The following is a 20,041-nucleotide window of genomic DNA, read 5'->3' as shown; positions in this document are numbered from 1 at the left end:
CCTCGCGCCGTCACCGGGAGCTGGATCAGCAGGATCAGGACTGCGTCGACGCATATTCCGACATTTCTCTTTGTGCAAACGGACAAATCGTGAACATAACGGCGCTGCTGGACACCGGGAGGACGGTATGGGGGAGCACGCGGCGTTTCTGCTGTTACTCGCGGCGACCTTGACGCTTTCATCCGAGGTGAGTTTAGCGGAGAAACCGCAGCCTGTGGCGGCTAACCGTTACCTGGGCCAGACTCTTATGCCACCGTAGCTGTCAAACACTAACCCCGACACCCCCTCTCCATACACACACCGTGTTTAATCTTCATAACGACTATTAAAAAATAACATATGCAGATTAGATGGAGTCATAACAACACGGCGTGGCTGCTAATGGATGACATAAGAGCTATTAGAAGGTGCTGCTGCCAAAGATAACGCGATGTAAGGGCTTGTGAGCGGCCCACGCAGCCTTTAATCCTATAAATGGATGTCCTCTGTTTTTAACAGAGGTGAAAATATGCCCTGTGAATCCACCTTAATCGCAGACCTGCAGTGTACACACACAGAGTCGCTGCGCAAAATAAACCACCAAACCAGGAATGTCAGCAATGCTACCGCGGCCTACCGTTAGATGTCAGTGGTTGGTATCTTGGCCCTGTCATGTCGGATGTTATTAATCACGGAGTGTTTTTTTTTTTCATTCTTCTACTACTCATTAATGTTTGATTTTTACGTTAAGAGAAGTATTAACAGTTTAACCGCTACGCCTTTCGCCGGGTTATAGCACCGAGAAGGGTGTAGGGAGCTAACGGTGGCTAGCTTTTTTCTAGAAAATGACAACACAGCTGTAAATGTCAAGTCCACTGTTAAATACCTGGACGGATTTAAACCCAGTACCATTCTAGAAAAACAAGAAGGGTTGTGTGTAAATAACCCAGCTGTGTCCGGTGACACCAGCCTTTTATTTATTTATTTATTTTTATATAGCGTAGATAATATCGCGCTGGGCCGCCTGGTCCAGCGGAGCTGCGGGGCGGTGAAACTGCTGAGGAGAATGGAAAAAGGATGCAGCCTTATTAGTTTCACACAAGCAAGATGGCGCCTGCAGCTTGGTGTTCCTCTGATGGACCACAGAGGAATATGTTGCCCAGGACAGCTGGAAAAAAGGATGAATGGGCACCTGTAAATCAATTAGTGCATTTTTCCTCATTGTCACGTTACATTCACGGCGAAGGGGTTGTTTTTCACGCTGCAGGCTCACCAGCCCCTGTGTGTGGTGCAGTGAAAATGTCTCCACAGCAAAATTATGCGGTACACACTATCGACACCATACCCGTGTCTGTCGTGACATTTGAGCTGCATTTGTTTTGTAACGTTGAAATCAGCATTGTGCTGCCTTTTACGCACCAAGCCTCCGGCGATATAGAGATTATAATTTTCCACGAGGTTTGTCACGGTAAGCATACCGAGGATTGTTTTACTCTCTTGCCAGTTTAGTTTACCCCAGCACACACAAGCCTATTATGCTGTAGTGATTTCGCTTTCTCTATTTTTGTTTTATTGTTTGTTTTGTTTTGTTTTTTGTCGTAATGTGAAAATGATATACAAGCCCTGCAGCACCAAAATACATTAAGTTATTTTAGGGTAATCTTGGATTGGTTTACTAGTAACATGCGGCTTTATGAAAAACTGGTTGAGGCTTAAATATGAAAACAGGCAGCGTCACTTTGAAAGACATAAATAAGTAATGGAGTATATGGTAGTGCTGTGATAACGCAAATTTGATATTAATGTGATACCAAGTAAATCAAGGGCCAGTGTTGCCTATACTTTTAACCAGGGAAGGCAGTGTGTCATGATTTATCAGAGTCAGAGAGACTTTATTTATCCCCAAGGGGCAATTAAGATACAACAGAGCAGCATGACGTTTAAGAACGCAAAACTGTTCAGCTGACTGGCCGGTTGACCACATGAGCAGCGACCCAGAAGGAGGAGAACTCCCCCCAGACTGAGCTCCAACAGGAAATCAGTTTGAGAAGGGAGGGGGCGGGAAGCTGGGGGTGGGTCTGTGTCAGTGTACATGCGTACGTGTGCGTGTATGGGCTCAAATTGTGGTTAGAAATATTTTGTACTTGTAAATCAGGATTTGTATGTGTAAAAAGAATTTGTGTGTGCGTAAAAAAAGATTTGTGTGTGGGCTTAGCCAAAAAAATATGTGTGAAACTGCATTCAAGTTGCAAGTTACAAGTATGAATTTTGACCCTATTTTTCTTCTGTTTGTCCAATGTCATGTCAATCACAAATTTAACTATCCAATCAGAGAACAGATGGGTTTGGCTATCCGGTTGTTAAGTCTGACGTCACTAGCCGTGTCTGGGTCTAAACTCCGCTGCAGGTCCATATATCAAACGATCACTATGGCATTACTGAGAGTTGAAAAACTGTCTAAAGTCTTTCATCTTTAATAAAATGATCAGCGTTCTGCTCTACCAGGTGTAACAATTGAGGTTAACATCCAGGCATCCATGAAAACGGAATTTATGACATTTAATGGAGTTAGAAGTTAGCAGGGAGTTAGCTCGCTAGCTTCTATCTAAATACAATATAGCATGTCCTGACTGCGGGGTTTTGGAAACAAATTAAAACGTACAGCTTTCTTATCACTTCCAACATAAATGAAGACAGAAAACTAAACAGCAGTGACGTTTGTAGGATTACTGAAGTTGGGCTAGCTGGTATATAATGATGTGCTACGTGACCGCTAGCGACACAGCTATGTTAGCATAATATAAACAAGCTAACTTTTTTTTCCACTCGATAAAAGTTAACGTGAGTTTTCTCGGTGGTCAGAAACAAATGTAATTGCATGGCAGGATGCTGTAAAAGGACCAAACTTCAGCCAGGAGAACAACTGAGATAATCCATCCACAATACGAGGTTAGTCATTCATATACTGCTGCATGGTCTGGGCTGTAGTTACATCCTAAGGTTTTAAAAACTGAGCTTAAATAAATGATTAGCGGTAATAAAAGCCGAGGGAGGTCAACAGTGATCACTGACTGTTTTAGGAGCTTTTTGAGATCAAATAGAAGAAAATACATAACATTAAACATGTTAACAACACAAAAGCCATATTAAACGCAGACTACTTTAGACCCGGAAGTAGGATTCGTCGCGTCATCACTGAACAACCGGATAGTTGGGTTGCGGTCACGTGGTTCTGATGACGTGCGGAGGCAGCGCGATTTTTGAGTGGAGGGCGGAAGTAAACATGGAGGACACTGTGGAGAGTCAGGAGAGCAGCTATTGTGCAACTTTAGACCCCGTTTCTCGGGAGAGATATAAACAGATAGTTAAAAAATATATCGGACGTGATCCGTATTCTTTGAAAATGTCCGAATACACCACAGAAGTAAAGGATTTGCCTACTATCGAGGCTGTGGATATCACCAACTACTTGGTCCTCCAGACTTCTTACTACACTAGGCAGCAAATGAAAGCTTTCATGAGTCTGGAGGCGTACAATTTTTTTGTCAGCGGGTGGGTCCACAACCTTGGAACAAAACGTCTCCGTGATGGATACAGTTTGGTGTTTGCAAGGGTGAGTGTTTGTTCTTATATTGCTTTATCTTAAACACGCTAACAGTTAGCGGTAGCGGCTTTAACGTCAACAAACATGCCACATCCTTAGGACTTCGTTAGAGTGACAGTTGTTTGTTTCAAGGTAAACCATTCTCAGCGGTCTAACGAGACACCTCTGAAGACTTGGGTAATTGCAAAGGAGGATGGAGAAGTGATTGCAGCTCATTGCAATTGTATGGCAGGGTTAGTAGCCTGTTCTCCACTGTCACTAGGCTCAAATCCGGGCTCTCAGCCGTCTGTTGCATATCCAAAATCGCCTCTGCACATCGATGCTGTTCTGCCTTAAGCTTCATTCTTTTCTCTCGTTTGAGAACTGATTCCGATCTGGGTTTTCGTTCGTAGCCGAGATTGACCGTCGGAGCCCAGTCCTCCGACTCTTCGTCATCCAAAGCACTTGGGCAGCCTATAGTCCCAATCAAGTCAATATTAGACTACTAACTTAAAAGCACTAAGTAAACGAGAATTTAACGACAACCTAATGCTAATAAGTTCGTTTGCAAACATAACATTACCTCTGACGAAGTGGTCGCTGCAGACACGGGCATTGGCAGACTCTGCTCCTCCCGACTGTAAACGTAAATTTAAAATCCATTTTTTCCTACGTTTTTCGGTTAGAATTTTCCATTTTTCTCCTCTTCGTTGGGCTATTTTTGGTACCCTAAAATACCGTTTATCAGTTTCTCGGGTCGACCTACTGGAGCATCCGTAAACACAACAGGACATAGGCATTTTGCGTACTGTCTGTCTGTGATTTTGCGCTTATCTTTTTCACTTCCGACCGCCAGTCAAATTTCGCGCTTTACGTCGACGTCACGTCTACGTCAAATGAAACCTAGCTATTGGAGGGGTGCTTTATGGAGCTTCAGGTCCTTGAAGGGAATAAATGCCCTTTTACATGCCAGCAGTGCAGCACAGCGTTTTCCTTCATCACCACGAAGGAAAACAGTCTGTGGTGGTCCGAGTTTTGTGTCACAGGTTTATGTGCTTAATACAGGGACCTCCAGAGCCTTTTCAACAGCGTCAAGGTCAGAGATAGAAACGACAAGGAGCAGGTGCATCTAGTACAGGTAGAGCTGCTGCAAAAACCCACAGAGCTCAGCAGCCGGGTCAGCCCTGACTTTGTGTTAAACTCATCCTAAAGTAATAATGGTATTTCTAACCACTGATATACCACAACTTGATCCTTTCAACAGCTACTGAAAGTTAGGGGACCTAGCTTCTATCGGATATTTACATAGAGATCCTCTAGCTTCCAACTGTATTACCCTTCAAGGACCTGCAGTTCAAAAAAGTGCCCCTCTGACACACAAACCCATCTATTCTCTGATTGGATAGTTAAATTTGTGATTGACATGACATTGACCAACCAGATGAAAGGAAGAAAAATAGGGTCAAAATTCGTACTTGTAACTTGAAACAAATCTTTTTTACGCACGCACAAATTCTTTTTACATATACAAATCCTGATTTAAAAGTACAAAATATTTATGACCACAATTTGAGCCCATATGCGTGTGTGTGTGTTTTCTCCGTGTTCAGCCGAGAGAAAGTCTCCCTTTACTCGATTAGGCAAAAGTCCACAATCTTTGGTCAACACGGGTGGCCTTGAAGGAAGTGGGAGAAAGTCACAAAAACAGTTTTGTTATCTAAGGGAGAATTTTGTTATTCCTATCAGCTTTTGCCTTGAGCATCCAGCTGGTGCCAGGGGGCAGAATGAGGTGAGATGGTAGTTGTTTTGGTCAGTGCGAACAAACTGCATCCAATTTTGCAGTTGGTCTAATGTCCATCACTGGCCACCAGGTCTCTCAATTCCCGTTGCAGTGTCACCTCAAGATCTTATCCATATTGCAGAGCCATGAGCTTCTCCAAGATCTTATCCATGTTGCGTTCAGTAAACACAGTCTGAGTACTCACAGCCCTGCCCATTGTCTATCATGTTGGCCAGCCTTATGGGAAACGTCTCCGCAGGACAATCGGGCTCTCCCAAGCCCCGGCTTCTCACCGAGAAGAGGTTGCTTTATGATCTAAAGCATCATCAATCTGCAAATTGTACAATGCAATACAGTTTTATGTGTATAGCAAATTTAAAATCAGAGGTACACCAAAGTGCTTCACAAAATCCAGTAAAAGTACCGGTAGTAGCAAAATACAAATGCAAATAAGCTAGCAGGTAGAAAGCATTGATTAATTAAGCATACAAGGTAAGCAGATATCAAAATAAAACTTCAAAGGTAAAATCAATACAAAACATTGTTCAACAAAACAGAAGAAAAGGGGTTCCATGAGAGTATACTTACAAGAAGCGTACTCTAGATAGCCAGGAAGGCTAAACCAAATAGATACGTTTTCAATTGAGATTTAAAAGTCTGGATCGAATCAGACACGCAAATAGCTTGAGGTAGATTGTTCCAGATGTTAGGTGCAACTGGAGCGAAAGCACGGTCACCTCTGGTCTTTAGCTGTGACCTAGGTTGCACCAAGAGCAATAAGCCTGTTGATCTCAGTGCTCTCCTGGGAATATAGAGGCTGAGAAGATCAGTAAGGTAGCTAGGTGCAATATTTTTTATGATTTTAAAAGTAAGCAATAAGATTTTAAAATCAATGCGATATTTAATGGGAAGCCATTGTAGGTCAAAGAGAATTGGGGTAATAGACTCAAACCTACCAGTTCCATTTAAGAGGCGTGCCGCAGCATTTTGAGAAAGTTGCAGTCTATGTAGAAGGGCAGATTGGAGACCAGTGTATAGGGAGTTGCAGTAGTCTAATCTAGATGTGACAAAGGCATGAATATGTTTTTCAAGATCCTCATGTGGTAAGTATGGCTTGGCTTTAGAGATTAGACCTAGTTGGTAAAAACTAGGTTTAACTACAGAGGACACAAGAAGGTTTTTGAACACATTTTGATGACCACTAAATCATGATTTTCACAGCTTTCAGCTTTTCATGTAGTTTGAGACTGCTTTTTTGGGGTGAGACCTGGAATGCACATCTGCCCCTCTCTGAAGTGCTTTGAGTGAACTTCTGTTGTTTAAACGTGCTATAAGCTGGAATAAAGTAAATGTGACAGTCAACACAAAAAGTTTCAGACATTTTTTAAAATTAATATTTGAGCTTTATTCTTACATTTCCAAAAGAAAATATTTTTTTAACACAATTCAGTGGGCTGTATACTGAACTCGGAGGGTAGAAACAAAGTATCGATCCTATTGCGCTCGTATCGATCCAATACTAGTACCAGCGTTAGTATTGATGCTACAGATATTTGGAGCGAGACACCCACCTAGTATATGGGGTGAATAGCTATGAGTGGAATGATGTGCCCTTCAGCAGATATTAAACCACACACATCCTCAGTTGATATGCCCCAAGAAGATGTAATTAGAAATATAAATAAGTGAGTAATTGGGTAACATAATGCAGACCAGGCAGAACAGCTACTAGAAACAATGGGTTATGACATGCATATTCACAGGAGTCTAATTATGTGCTGTTATTCACAGGCAAACGCATCATAATGTCAGAATTAGTCATTTAATAATTGGCAACAGTTGGCTCAGAGGCTAGCGTTTTGTCAGTGTGCACCATCAGCTTTTTTGTGTTATCTGCCAGAAAATCAAGGCCTCACAAAGGCAAAAACACATAGAGACTTCCACCAATTGTGTCCCAAACAAAAAGGATGGAAAAATATGCTGATAGCAGTATCCTATGAAATCGACTGCCAAACCCGGTTCTATGGAAAGACATTATTTATACCTTATGGGGGTTTTTTCGTAGCTAGAATTTAATACCTTGTAGATTACTTTTATTTTCCCTTCTGAACACTCCCATTGTACTTTAACTAATGGAGTAAAGCCAGACTTGACAGACAGATTAAGAAAACAAAAAATGTGCTGTTCTATGGCAGTAGTATTGTTGAGGAATTTAAAAGCATTCATCTTTATGACTTACTAATCTCACTACTTTATATTTGAAGTATGCAGTAGAATGACTTCAGAGGAACTTGGTACATACAGTATAAGCTGCATGATGAGATATTTATGGATAAGCTATACTTTAGGGAGTTTGGTAGTTTTCGTTATTGTTCTGTTTTATACTTTTTCTCTGTCCAGGTGCCAGATGATGACTCGGTGGGTTTGCTAACCGAGCCCCAGGTGGCCATGTTCTGCGGGAAGCTCAACATGCACATCAATGTGCAGAGCGGCAAATGGGAGTCCGACCCTTCTGGTACCAAGAGCTGCATTGGCACCAAGGAGGGCATCCTGCAGTACTGCCAGGAGGTATTTCAACCGAGTAAAACAGCACTGCAGAGAGAGAGAGGTATGAAGTATTGCTGCAATAACATTCAAATCTCCCATGTTTGCACAGGTGTACCCAGAGCTGCAGATTACAAATGTTGTGGAGGCCAACCAGCCTGTCAGTATCTCCAACTGGTGCAAGAAGGACCGCAGGCAATGCCGCAGTCATGCACATATTGTGGTGCCACACCGCTGTCTGGGTGAGCTTTTTTTAGTCCCTTTGTTACTGAGTGTGTTTATGCATGGTTGCATCTTTAAAAGTGTACAATACATGCAAAAAGGTGTATTTCTGTTGCAGTAGGAGAGTTTGTGAGTGACGCCCTGCTCGTTCCCGACAAGTGTAAGTTTCTGCACCAGGAGCGTATGGATCAATGCGAGAGCCACCTGTACTGGCACACTGTAGCCAAAGAGGTGAGGAGGGTGGCTTTTTGTGTCTGTTTGCTTCCCTCATTGTCCTTCTGTTTCTGTGGTAGCGCCACTGTATGACTCAGTGCTGTCAGCCTTCCCTGGCACTTTCTTCTGAGTTATTCTTGTCCTTTTCTGTGCTGTTTATATTCAGTAAGCCATAGTTCAGGTTTCTGGGTTTGCCGCAATTAGCTCTCATAAGGATTAAACCGATTGAACATTATGGTGTTTGATTTTGGATGCTGTGTGCTGTTAAAATTAGTACTGCGGAGACCGCTCCATGAATCTCCACGACTACGGGATGCTGCTGCCATGTGGTATAGACCGTTTTCGAGGGGTGGAGTTTGTGTGCTGCCCGGCCTGGGCTGAACGGGAGTCAGACAGTGCACAGCTTCAGGGGGAGGAATCCGATGTGTGGTGGGGCGGAGCTGAGAGCGAATACTCTGATAACAGGTACGATCACAGGTGGACTTTGACTCGTTTCTGTGCACGCCTGTTGATACAAAGGCTGAACCACCCGTTCTGACCGCAGCATGACCCGCCCAACGGACATACAGCTGGCCGCCAGGGAGGATGACGAGGATGTGGACGAAGAGGTGGAAACGTTTGAAAGGGATGACAACGGGGATGGAGAAGAAGATGACGAGGAAGTCGATATGACGGATGACCGAGATGGCGATGAGCCCAACGCTAACATCGCCATGACAACAACGACAACCACCACCACTGAGTCAGTTGAAGAGGTTGTTAGAGGTGAGAAATGAAGCAGTTCTGCCCTCTTCTCACTCTCCTTAAGTTTTTTTGTTTGTTTGTTTTTTGTTCATGGTTTGATTTCCATCATGTGTCGCTATGTTGAGTTACTTCTGTCTCCCATAAAATTCCAAACCTCACCTTTTGCATTCATGTTTAATTTGCCTATGTGTACATGTCTCAGCGGTTTGTTGGGCTCGTGCTGAGTCAGGCCCATGTCACGCCATGCTGGAGCGTTGGTACTTCATGCCTGAGACGGGCCGCTGCGCCCCCTTCTTGTTTGGGGGCTGTGGGGGCAACAGGAATAACTTTGAGTCGGAGGAGTACTGCCTCGCTGTCTGCAGCAGCTCGTGTAAGTCCCGGGACTGAAGCTACAATCTGAAGTGTCCACATCAGGAGCCTGATTCCTGTCCTCAGGCTGCTACAGACTGTTTCTCTGGCTCGCTCGTTCTTTCTGTCTCTCACTGACCTTATCGTCTGAGGCCTGTTAACCTTTCAGAGCACTGACAACTGGCTGTAGTTTCATTCATTTCATCATTTTTTCCATCAAGATAGAAACTGTATTTTTGAATTGGAAAGCAAAAGTAGACACAAGAAGAAGAAAAAAGAGGGCCACAACATTACAAGGCTGTGAGCAAACCTAGTTCAAAAGGACCAAATCATTGTTAGTTCTACCGGAGAAAAAAAAGTCTTTCAAAAGTCAAAAGTGAAAATGTGGCACACATACAGTGTACCAAATAACTGCTGACACTCTGGGGAATATTGCTCATTTTGTTTTTTAGGTAAAAAGAGAAACCCCCCCCCTAACTCTAACATTAACCCTCTCAGGCTCAAATTAAACCTTTTGTTGCTAATGCACAACCAAGTCCTGCAGTGGTACTTCTGAGTAAAAAAAACTCATAAAATATGTATGTGGGGTAATCAGAATGTTAGTTGCAAATCGGCAACGCCTGCCTCGAGAGAGTTTAGCTGCTGCCTTTGTTATAGATTTCACTGTAGCACACACGGTTCAAACACAGCGTTAAACAAACACATGTGGGGTTTTTGGCTAAGAGTGCAGCTCAAATGTTTACATAATTTTCAATAACATTCTTTTGTGTTCTTAACAGGTGTAGCTTGCACAATAGTGTACTCACCTGTGGTAGCTCGATGTTGAAATACATCCTTGCTGGCGTTAACAACAGATAACGTGGCATGTAGATTTATTTTATTTATTTTTTTTGGAAATCCTATTTTCCTAGTTAGTTTTAATGTGTGAAATCCTACAAATCAAACTAATTTGCATTGAAAAGTGACTTTAACATTATATAAGTAATATTGTTAACGCGTCAGCAGGCTTCACAGATCTGTGATTTCACTGCTTCTTTGCAATTCAGATACCTCTTTATGAGAACTCCCTTATAAGTCAAACCCACATATGAAATATGAAAAAAATAAATTTCATTATTTAAAAAGGCTGATTACTCCCTGAAACCTCTGGACACTGTGGGTTTAAGCAAATCACTAAAACAGGGTTAATTCTGCTTAATTAGAATGATAAACGAGGGATTAAATGAAGATAAACTGCAGTTTTATTAGTGCGTGACTCAGTGCCAGCAGTGTTTTGTTTTTGTTTTTTTTGTTTGTTTTTTTTTGTTTAGTTTAGTTTAGTTTTTTAAATCCTACTGGCCAACGGGAGAGTTTCCATGGTGCAGAGTGGCCATGACACAGTCGTTCACCTCCAAACCATTTAATCACTCATTGAATCATTTCTAACCCGCACCGCCGTCATAACAGTGTGAAGACCCAACGGTGAATGCCACCTTGTGTCTGCATGCGTTTCTATACCCGTGTGTGTCTGCATGCTTCACACTGCAGTGTGTGTTTGTAAAAGAAAAAAAAAATTGTGCCTGCAGCTCTGTAGTAGTGAAGATTCCATCGGTGTGTCTTAACCAGATGTGTGTTGGTGGTGTGTGTGGAAAAAGGGAATGCACTCTTTTAAGTTTTAAGCTGGTTTCCGTTTCCTCACGGCGAAATCATCAGCGATACAGTCGGCCCTCATCCTGACTGAGCAGTCCTTATCTCCATGGTCCCACATTCAACAGACACACAAAACTGTGGGAAACACTTCACTTTCTGTCCCCTGAAATCCTGCTTATCTCTTATGTAAATATTTACATAGAATTTCCATTAATTTTCTGTGTGTACCTAATCTCTCAAGTCCCTAACCCACCCTTTCATCAAACAAGTGGAATTGTTTATAACTGAATGCATTGTGGGTTTCCAGCTGACCGATTTCAGTGTTTTTCCTGCATTTAAACATCTGTCTATCTCTGTTCTGCACCTCAGTTTGCTTTCAACTGCTCTGTGTTTAATTCCCATCTCCCCGTACTCTCATCCAGTACCAACAATGGCCCCCAGTCCTCCAGACGCTGTGGATCGCTACCTGGAATCACCCGGTGACGACAGCGAACACACAGACTTCCAGAAGGCCAAAGAAAGCCTGGAAGCCAAACACCGTGAAAAGATGTCCCAGGTGTGTGTTTGTGTGTTTTCTTATCGTAAGCATTCCTCTCAATGTGATGTAGACCAGCGGTCTCCAACCTTTTTCGCGCCACGGACCGGTTTATGCCCGACAATATTTTTACGGACCGGCCTTTAAGGTGTCGCGGATAAATACAACAAAATAAAACTAGTACCGGTACCGAAAAACAAAAAAAAGATGACACACGTAAAAAGACCCAGGAAAACCGAGTTAACGATAAAAACGATAACAAAATAACGCTGAAAACCGATTAAAACCCTGAAAACCATACATTTCACACCTGAGCCTCAACTCTCGCGGCCCGGTACCAAATGACTCACGGACCGGTCCGAGGCCCGGGGGTTGGGGACCGCTGATGTAGACCATGACAGAAGCTTAAACGTCTTGCTTTTTCTTTCAATCTGACACTTCAGGTTATGAAGGAGTGGGAGGAGGCTGAGAGGCAGGCCAAGAATCTGCCTCGTGCAGACAAGAAAGCAGTCATCCAGGTAGGAATCAGGCCACAGTGTCTGCTGTAAATGTCTAATTGCCAAAAAGAGTTACATTACATACATATACATTACATAACTGAGATTTATATTATCCAGGACAAATTTGGCAAAAGTTGAAGAGAAATAGAATTTAGAGTTTCTTGGTTACGGGTGCATTTATAAGGGAGATTACATTTAAAGCCAGTTAAGTGAGTTATTATATCTTAATTAACCCTAATGAATTGAATGGATTTAAATGTCCATGGAGTTTGCGATGGGGAGCTAAAAATAAGATTTAATAATTGTAATTGACGATGTGTCAGCTGATATTCTGAAAAGGGTCAGCGAGAGGTTAAACTTACACTTGAGCAGTAAAAGGACGATGGGGTGCTGTCGTCATCCCGATGGGTGGCTGGGCGAGCAGCATGGACATCCAAGTTTATGAACAAGACAATTCAAGAATGAGGCAACGTAAAATTTGAAAATTGATACCATATGTGCATCTACTAAAATACTTGACCTCAAGGTCCACATGTCAAGTCTTCTGAAAATCTTGTAAATGTGATAACTCAAGAAGGCTGAGGAGTAGCATTGGAGGTCGTCAGTATTTTTAACCCTGTAGAATACATTTCAGATAAATAAATGATGATGGCCAATATCAGCCTGTGATACTTGTTAGCCAATATATCTGTCAGGCCTGAGGTTGAAAGTGTATCATTGTATTTAATGGTGGAAATAAGACAGACCTCTTCTTTCCAAACACATGTTTCTACCGTAATGCAGTGTGGGTATTTGTTCATATACCGACTGTGTAAAAAGTACTGTATCTGCAGCACTTCCAGATAAAGGTGGAGGCTTTGGAGCAGGAGGCAGCGGGGGAGAGGCAGCAGCTGGTGGAAACCCACATGGCCCGGGTGGAAGCTCTGCTGAACAGCCGCCGACGCCGGGCTCTCGAAAATTACCTAAGCGCCCTGCAGGCCAATCCTCCACGGGTACGTGCACGTCCCCACACACCTAACAACATCCTAATAACAGGAACGCTACATTGATTTAATACTCTAAATTGGTGCCAAACAGTTTCGATCAATGAGTCTTTTGAGGTTGTTTATCAGCAAGGCGCACATGTTTAAGAAGCGTATCCAACGTGTTATAATTCCACTTATTACATAACCCTGTGCCACCACCAGCCCCGTCAAGTTTTGAGCCTGCTGAAAAAGTACATCCGCGCAGAGCAAAAGGACAGGCAGCACACGCTGAAGCATTATGAGCATGTCCGCACAGTCGATCCCAAGAAGGCTGCTCAGATCCGCCCTCAGGTATCTGGATCAAACAGTCAAAGTCTTTAAGCATCATAAAAATAAGTTACGGCTTTTAAAATAGACACAATCACAAAGTGGGTTTTTTTTCTCATCTCCAGGTGTTGACTCATCTTCGTGTCATTGATGAGAGGATGAATCAGTCATTGGGTCTGCTCTACAAGGTGCCAAGTGTGGCAAATGAGATCCAAAACCAAGTCGGTATGTGTTTATTCATGTCTTATTCTTAAAAGTCAAAGGTTGAGGACACTCATCACAGTAAATCCCCGAAACATCTATTACTGAGAATTCATCCAAATGTCATTTGTAGCTTCCAGTGCCTCACTGGTTTTAGGCAGTTGGTATTAAAATTAGGTCATAGGTTGCGAAATCTATGAAAGTATTCTTGTTGTTTTATTCACATGCTAAACGCGATTGCTCACTCAGCAAGAGGTACAAGTGCTCAGCAGACATAAAGGGATTATTTTGACAGTCCTATTAAATGGCTGTTTTGTTGCCTTCAGAATGGGAAAAACCTTCCACCTGTCAGCACTTGTCTTACTTGGCATATAATAATAATGGGTGGATGACTGGATATGTAAAGCGCTTTGGGGTCCTTAGGGACTAGTAAAAGCGCTATATAAATACAGGCCATTTGCCATTTACCATTACCATAATAGCATGTTTGTTTAATTGTTGTGAAAGCCGATGACTAAAGTTTTTCACTTATATTTTATGTTGTTTGTTTGTTTGGTTTGTTTGACGGGGCAGTTTACCTGCTGGGAGAAAGTCTTTCTCAATTCGTTCCTAAGGCATGCTGTTCAGGCATGGGTCAAAGGGACCATGCTGGAACAGAATGTAATATTAAAAAGAAATAAAGGCGAGCATGGTTCATCGAAAGACTGATAGCTTAGTTTTGATTTGCGTTTTAACCAAGAAAGGTGAAGCAGAGGAGATCTCATGTAGATATGCCAGTTACAGCATGAGGTGTGTACCAACTCCTACAGATTATATGTAACTGCAAAAGCCTGTATTTGACAATGGCAGAAATGTGAATATGCCTTTCAACATTAGTGTAGGGCAAAGCATAAGTCCAGCCACAGTGACAGTAATATTCAACGGACAGAGTCTCAGCTCATAAAAGAGAGTGAAAAAGTCAGATAATAAATGTTGCATCTTTCATCGGGTTTTTTGCAGTTCCCCTGTTTCACCGTTGTAGTCCACTACAGATGGCTACATATCGAATCAGACCAGTTTTGGCCGTTATTAAGAAAACAAGTGTAATTGCGTTCATCAAAAAAAGTGTGGGAAGCTTGTCTTTTAGGCCCCAAGGTCCCAAGATTCATTCCCTCTACCTGTCCCAAAGGGTCATGCGGAATTTGGAATTTCCTCCTGAAATAAGTGAGAATCAACTAAAACTTGAGGGACTGCTCTAACTTCATGAATTTAAGGCAATTTTTAAATTCCTCGGATGCAAATGTTTCGCCTGAGTATTATTACCTTTGTTTCCAGCATTATCCAGTTACTTTTACTGAGGTATTCATTTTTTATTGACAACAAAGTTTATAAATTTTGGTTGTTTCTCTGTTTTTATGTATGTTTATTTTCTAATTGCATGTACTTAACTGTTGTTATGTATGTGCTGCTACTTTGGGCAGCATATGTAAAAAGAGATTCTGAGATCTTATGTTGTCCTGATTAAATAGAAAACTTGAGATTATACAATCTGTGTTATGCAACAACCATCCAAACCACACTTATTCAGTACCCTTTAACTCCCTGTAGTGTGAATTAAAGCGATGCTTTTAACATGTGTTTGAAGTCCACTGATTACAGGACACTAAAACACTGATAATGCAGTTTCATTCCGCCATGATTACTTTCACCACTTTAGGCTATTCTGTAGCCTTGATTTGTTTTTCCCTCTAACCGCCACATTCCTTTCTCGGATTTGTTATCACTTAACCATCTGCTTCATTCTCATTTTGTTCCTTTTCTTTGTAGCAATTATAATGCAGCGAGTTCAGGCGGAGCTGTTTCAGCAAGTCTCTTCACTGCAGAGCGATGGTCGGGTGAGTCAAGTTGCACCAACTCACAAATGCAAAGTCTTCTTTGTGAACGTGGACATTCTGGCATAAATATTGGAATCACATAGACTGACATGACAAAACAAAGTCACTGTAACCACTGACGTGATGGGAGTAGTGTAATTAAAGCGATTAACAAAGAAAATGATGTTGTGATACTGCGCCTGTTTAAATGAGGTTTTATTAGTGATCTTTTCCACATAGACATCATAATTTGATCGGGTTATAAATAAAAAGCCACCCAAACGCCACGTATCCTGATTAACATTCCTCTGTGTTTGCAGATGGATGGCAGGGTGAGTTATGGCAACGACGCTCTGATGCCTGATCAGGCCTACAGCTCGGCTCCTATGGACCCTGGCCTGGATGGGCTGGGGTTCATTCACCCTGAGAGCTTCAATCAGCCCAACACAGAGAACCATGGTAACACACACTACATTTTGTGACATAAATTGAATTTTATTAACTTTTTAAAAATGTGGTTTGATATTGAATATTTTTGTTACACGCTGTATTTCTGTAGTTGAACCCGTCGATGCTCGTCCAATTCCAGACAGAGGACTCCCCACACGGCCTGGTATGTATGTGAAGTCCAAACGGAAACACAAGTACATACTTACATCCTCACTCGTATACATTTACTGCATATTAAGGACAGGTTTCAAAATTCAGGTCGTTTCTAACATTGCACTTGCCAGACCTCATGCTAAGAGTCAGTCGAAACAGCAGCACAGGTGCAACTTGTGCTCCTCTTAAGCAGATGAGAGAAGGAGACTGAAGAGAGAAACCTCAGGGAGTATGAACATAATATAACACTGGCTATATTCAGTTTCACTCAATTCCTGTTATTTAATAAGCACCAGTTCAACAACAGTTGTTATAAGGTGCTTTATACTATATGAAAAAGAGCCTAATATATTAGAGAGAATCCCCTGTGAGGACACACATGATGAAGAGACCTCTGGCAGAACCAGGCTAAAGGAGGGGGAAGCGTTCTGGCACGATTGGTTTGGGGATGAGGGAAATGAGAGGAGGAAGAAGAGTGGCGTCTAAAAGCATCAGGAGCGAAAAGCTAACCTTAAATGAGTGATTTTAAACTGTTAGTTGGAGAGCTGAAAGACAGCAATAAGTTATTATAGTTTCCTGAGTCTTTATAATTCCACTAAAGCTTTCAGGCTTTCTTTAATATTAGGTTGTAGCCTTTTTGATCCTTTTGGAAAAAAAAACATTTAGTGTTTGATAGAGAAGTGTCTCATAGATAAACTTAAGTGAGCTCCATAACGGCAGCGACATCATCACCAAGAATCGGAGCACCACAGTGTGACAGGAGACTCACACCTAATGATGGTGGGATCATGAGGTGAGAAGAATATCTGAGAAATTTTAAAAAAGGTGGTACCCTGTACTCCTGACATTATGGTAGTAACTCATATTTCCCATAAAGAGGGTGAGACAGAGTAGACCGTGACTCACATGCTGTGGTGCTGATTGTGGTTTTGCAGTCTTACTGCACACATGTTCTCATAACACTATAAACACACACAAACAAGATACTGGGCAGTAAAGTGATTGAAATACTCTACAATGTTACAATAATAAGTGGTGTGCATATGTCCATATCAAAGTGTTGCAACATCTGCACAAAGCTGTTGTAATCCTTTCCTGTAAATGATTTGTATTTGAATCACACGCAAGTTTTCTATCAGTTGCTGTTGGTGAAGGATTAATGATTATAATTGGATAACTTTCTCCCAGCAGTTGACACTTATGCCAAATAAAAACATCTCAAAATTACAAGGCAGGTCTATATCCAGTTTCGAGATTCATTTGAGATGTGGTTGGCTCCTGGGTTTCGATGAGACTCTTTTAAGTGTCCTTTGATCCACCAAAAATTGTTCAACTACTTGATAGATTAATACGGGGGCAAATAATCCCACGTACTCTGAGGACTTTACAGGAATCCACAGTGTCAAATGAAATCACCTCCTCCCGCTGTTTGTGTATTAAAAGACAGTTTGGGGTTTTATTTCACCTCTAAATGTCTTTCTACTGCTTCATTTCCTATAAGACTAAGGATAAGAATCTTTTTTTTTTTTTTTTTTTAAATCCCAGAGGGAAATTCATATGTCTTAAATAGCTCATCTGCTATTTGGATGAGAATTAAAAGGTCGATGGCTGTGGGTGCAAATGATTTTCTGTTTCTCTCTGTTTTAGGAGAGATGCAGAAATCCATGTGCTCGATTTCTGGGATTAATTTGGGTGATTGATTCTGTGGTTTCAGTGTCTGCCCTGAAGCCGGAGGAGATGCCAGAAGTGCGGATGGACACTGAAGAGAGGCAGAGTGCTGGATATGAAGTTTATCATGAAAAACTGGTAGGAAAACCCAGCAAACCCAGTCATCAAATATCATCTCCTTCAGGGATTTATGACTGACTTACTATTATTATTTTCTTTAATGTCAGGTGTTTTTCGCTAATGACGCTGGATCCAATAAAGGCGCCATTATCGGGCTGATGGTTGGTGGGGTGGTCATAGCAACAGTCATTGTCATTACCTTGGTGATGCTGAGGAAGAAACAGTACACTTCAATTCACCACGGCGTGATCGAGGTAAAAGGCTCACCAGTTTGTGCTCATAGATCAAACACGGTTTGCGTGTTAGTAACTCCTCATCCTCTTGTCCAAAGGTGGATGCAGCTGTGACGCCAGAGGAGCGTCACCTGGCCAAGATGCAGCAGAACGGCTACGAGAATCCCACCTACAAATTCTTCGAGCAGATGCAGAACTAAAAAGCTGCACAACAACATTTCCCCCACAGTGTCAGCCTGCGCTCTGTTCCATTCAGCTCCTTTGCCCTCAGCCCCAGCACCTTCAGCGCCCTGTTCAGGAGGTGAAGGGTGCGAGGATGACTGCATAGCCTGGTTTGTGTCTTTGAAAGTAAGGAAAGGAGACATTTTTGTCAGGGGTTTGGGCCAAAGAAAACTGATATGGAACAAAGCCTCCTTAAATCCCTTGATTGTACAGAGCTAAGCATTACCCAGCAGCCCGGTTAGACAAAGGTATCCTGTTACACCTACACATTTCAGTCAGCCCCTGGAGTTCTCATAGCATTTGTACTGGAAAACCCCTCGTCGACTGTTTATACAACATCACGGCAGTAAGACACCCACAGCCGAAACTTGTAATTTACCAATTACTCCCTCACTGCTCCTCAAACCGGTCCGACGAGAGCTCTCAGAGCGACCCGTCGCACGAATAGTGTTTCAGGTTTATTTTTCAAAAAATGAGAAAAAAATGAAGAAAAAAATACATAAATATATACAATCAAAAATATGTAAAAGCAGGAAAAACATTTTTTTTTTAAACGTGTAATATATTAAGACAGAGATTAGCTGTAAGTATATGTAGTGCATGGCAATATTGATGACTGATTAAAAGTATACTGTATGTGAAGGTCCTCAGGACGAGGAGGGGAAGGATATTTTAGAAGGATTGTACATTTCTGGCGTCTTCTTTGTGACATGAAGAAAAAAACGAGTATTCAGAATCCGGTCTGCTTTGTCGTCACAGACTTGCTTTAACTGAATCTTGGCTCTTTATTGCTCATCTCCATGCTTCACTGTTGTGTTAGCTGCATGGGCAGAAAAAAAAGCTCTATGTATGTAATATATGAAGTGTAATAGTATCCGAAAGGAAGATGATTGTGTTACTTGTTTGCATTCTATGCACTCTTGTCATTTTTGGGAGTTTTGATTATTGCCACCAAATATTGCTGTTACAGTCTCTGATGCCAACTGTCGCTGCACTTTGGATTTTTCTTAGAAAGTGGCTCGAGGTTCAAACCTTTTAAGATGGAAAGTTTTTATGAAAGCCTATCATTCCACTGTCTTTGCTGTAAATAATTCAGATGACGACACCTTCCTTCACTTCCATTCCCACTGCCAGTCATTTCTTTCCCAACCCCCCTTCCCTCATGTTTATCCTCTCCTTCTTGCTGTGTCAGCAATATTGTACATTGCGGCACTTTGGGACGTCGTATGTGAGCATTTCATAAATAGGACTGTTTGGGCGTGGGGAAATCAGACATTTTCTCCTCTCTGGACACATTCCTCCACCAAATGTCACGTTCTATTTTTCTACATCACCAATGTATACGTGTACAGCGCTTCTGTTTGTCCTGTGCTCAATATTTCAGCTCCTGTCGAATCTGTAACTTATTAGGAGGAAACATGGCCCTCTCTCTAAATTATTAACCATGAATGTGACATATTGTGCATTTCTATGAGAAATACAACACATATCGCCTGCACATTGCACCCACACGTGGATAGACACTGACTGAAGCTCTTAATCAGGCAAATGTTTCAATTTGTATTGATGCTCACTCTGGGTATCTTTGGAGCCTAGTGATGAAACAAACTCTTTGTCCCTCTGCTCATTGATTCAGTGACCTTTCTCTGTGTGTAGTTAAATGAACAATTTGCTTAGAAAAAGCTTTCTACACTCACTATACCATCAATAAAATTTTGAATGTACATAGAAGCATTTGGGTGTCTGTCAATGTGAGTCTTAAAAAGAGAAAC

At 42.0% G+C, this 20,041-nt stretch overlaps 1 protein-coding gene across 2 annotated transcripts; it reads left to right on the top strand.

The window, feature by feature from the left end:
* The first annotated feature begins 55 nt into the window (after positions 1–55).
* appb (amyloid beta (A4) precursor protein b) lies at positions 56–20,000 on the top strand. Of its 2 annotated transcripts, XM_080903267.1 has the most exons (18): positions 56–187; positions 7,743–7,910; positions 7,999–8,128; positions 8,227–8,339; positions 8,596–8,786; positions 8,866–9,086; positions 9,268–9,435; positions 11,465–11,598; positions 12,021–12,095; positions 12,911–13,069; positions 13,265–13,393; positions 13,495–13,594; positions 15,377–15,444; positions 15,744–15,882; positions 15,983–16,036; positions 17,741–17,832; positions 17,922–18,068; positions 18,146–20,000. In XM_080903267.1, exons 1-18 carry the CDS (start codon positions 128–130, stop codon positions 18,245–18,247), a joined length of 2,250 nt encoding a protein of 749 aa, XP_080759393.1. In that variant the 5' UTR covers positions 56–127; the 3' UTR covers positions 18,248–20,000. The 2 variants fall into 2 exon arrangements, with proteins under 2 accessions (XP_080759393.1, XP_080759394.1); XM_080903268.1 differs by lacking the exon at positions 9,268–9,435.
* The last annotated feature ends 41 nt before the right edge of the window (positions 20,001–20,041 follow it).

The sequence above is a fragment of the Rhamphochromis sp. 'chilingali' genome (assembly GCF_963969265.1).
Source record: "Rhamphochromis sp. 'chilingali' genome assembly, chromosome: 14".
NCBI classification, from domain to species: Eukaryota; Metazoa; Chordata; class Actinopteri; order Cichliformes; family Cichlidae; genus Rhamphochromis; species Rhamphochromis sp. 'chilingali'.
The sequence above is the reverse complement of the archived record's forward strand: the minus strand, read 5'-3'. Positions and strand labels throughout refer to the sequence as shown.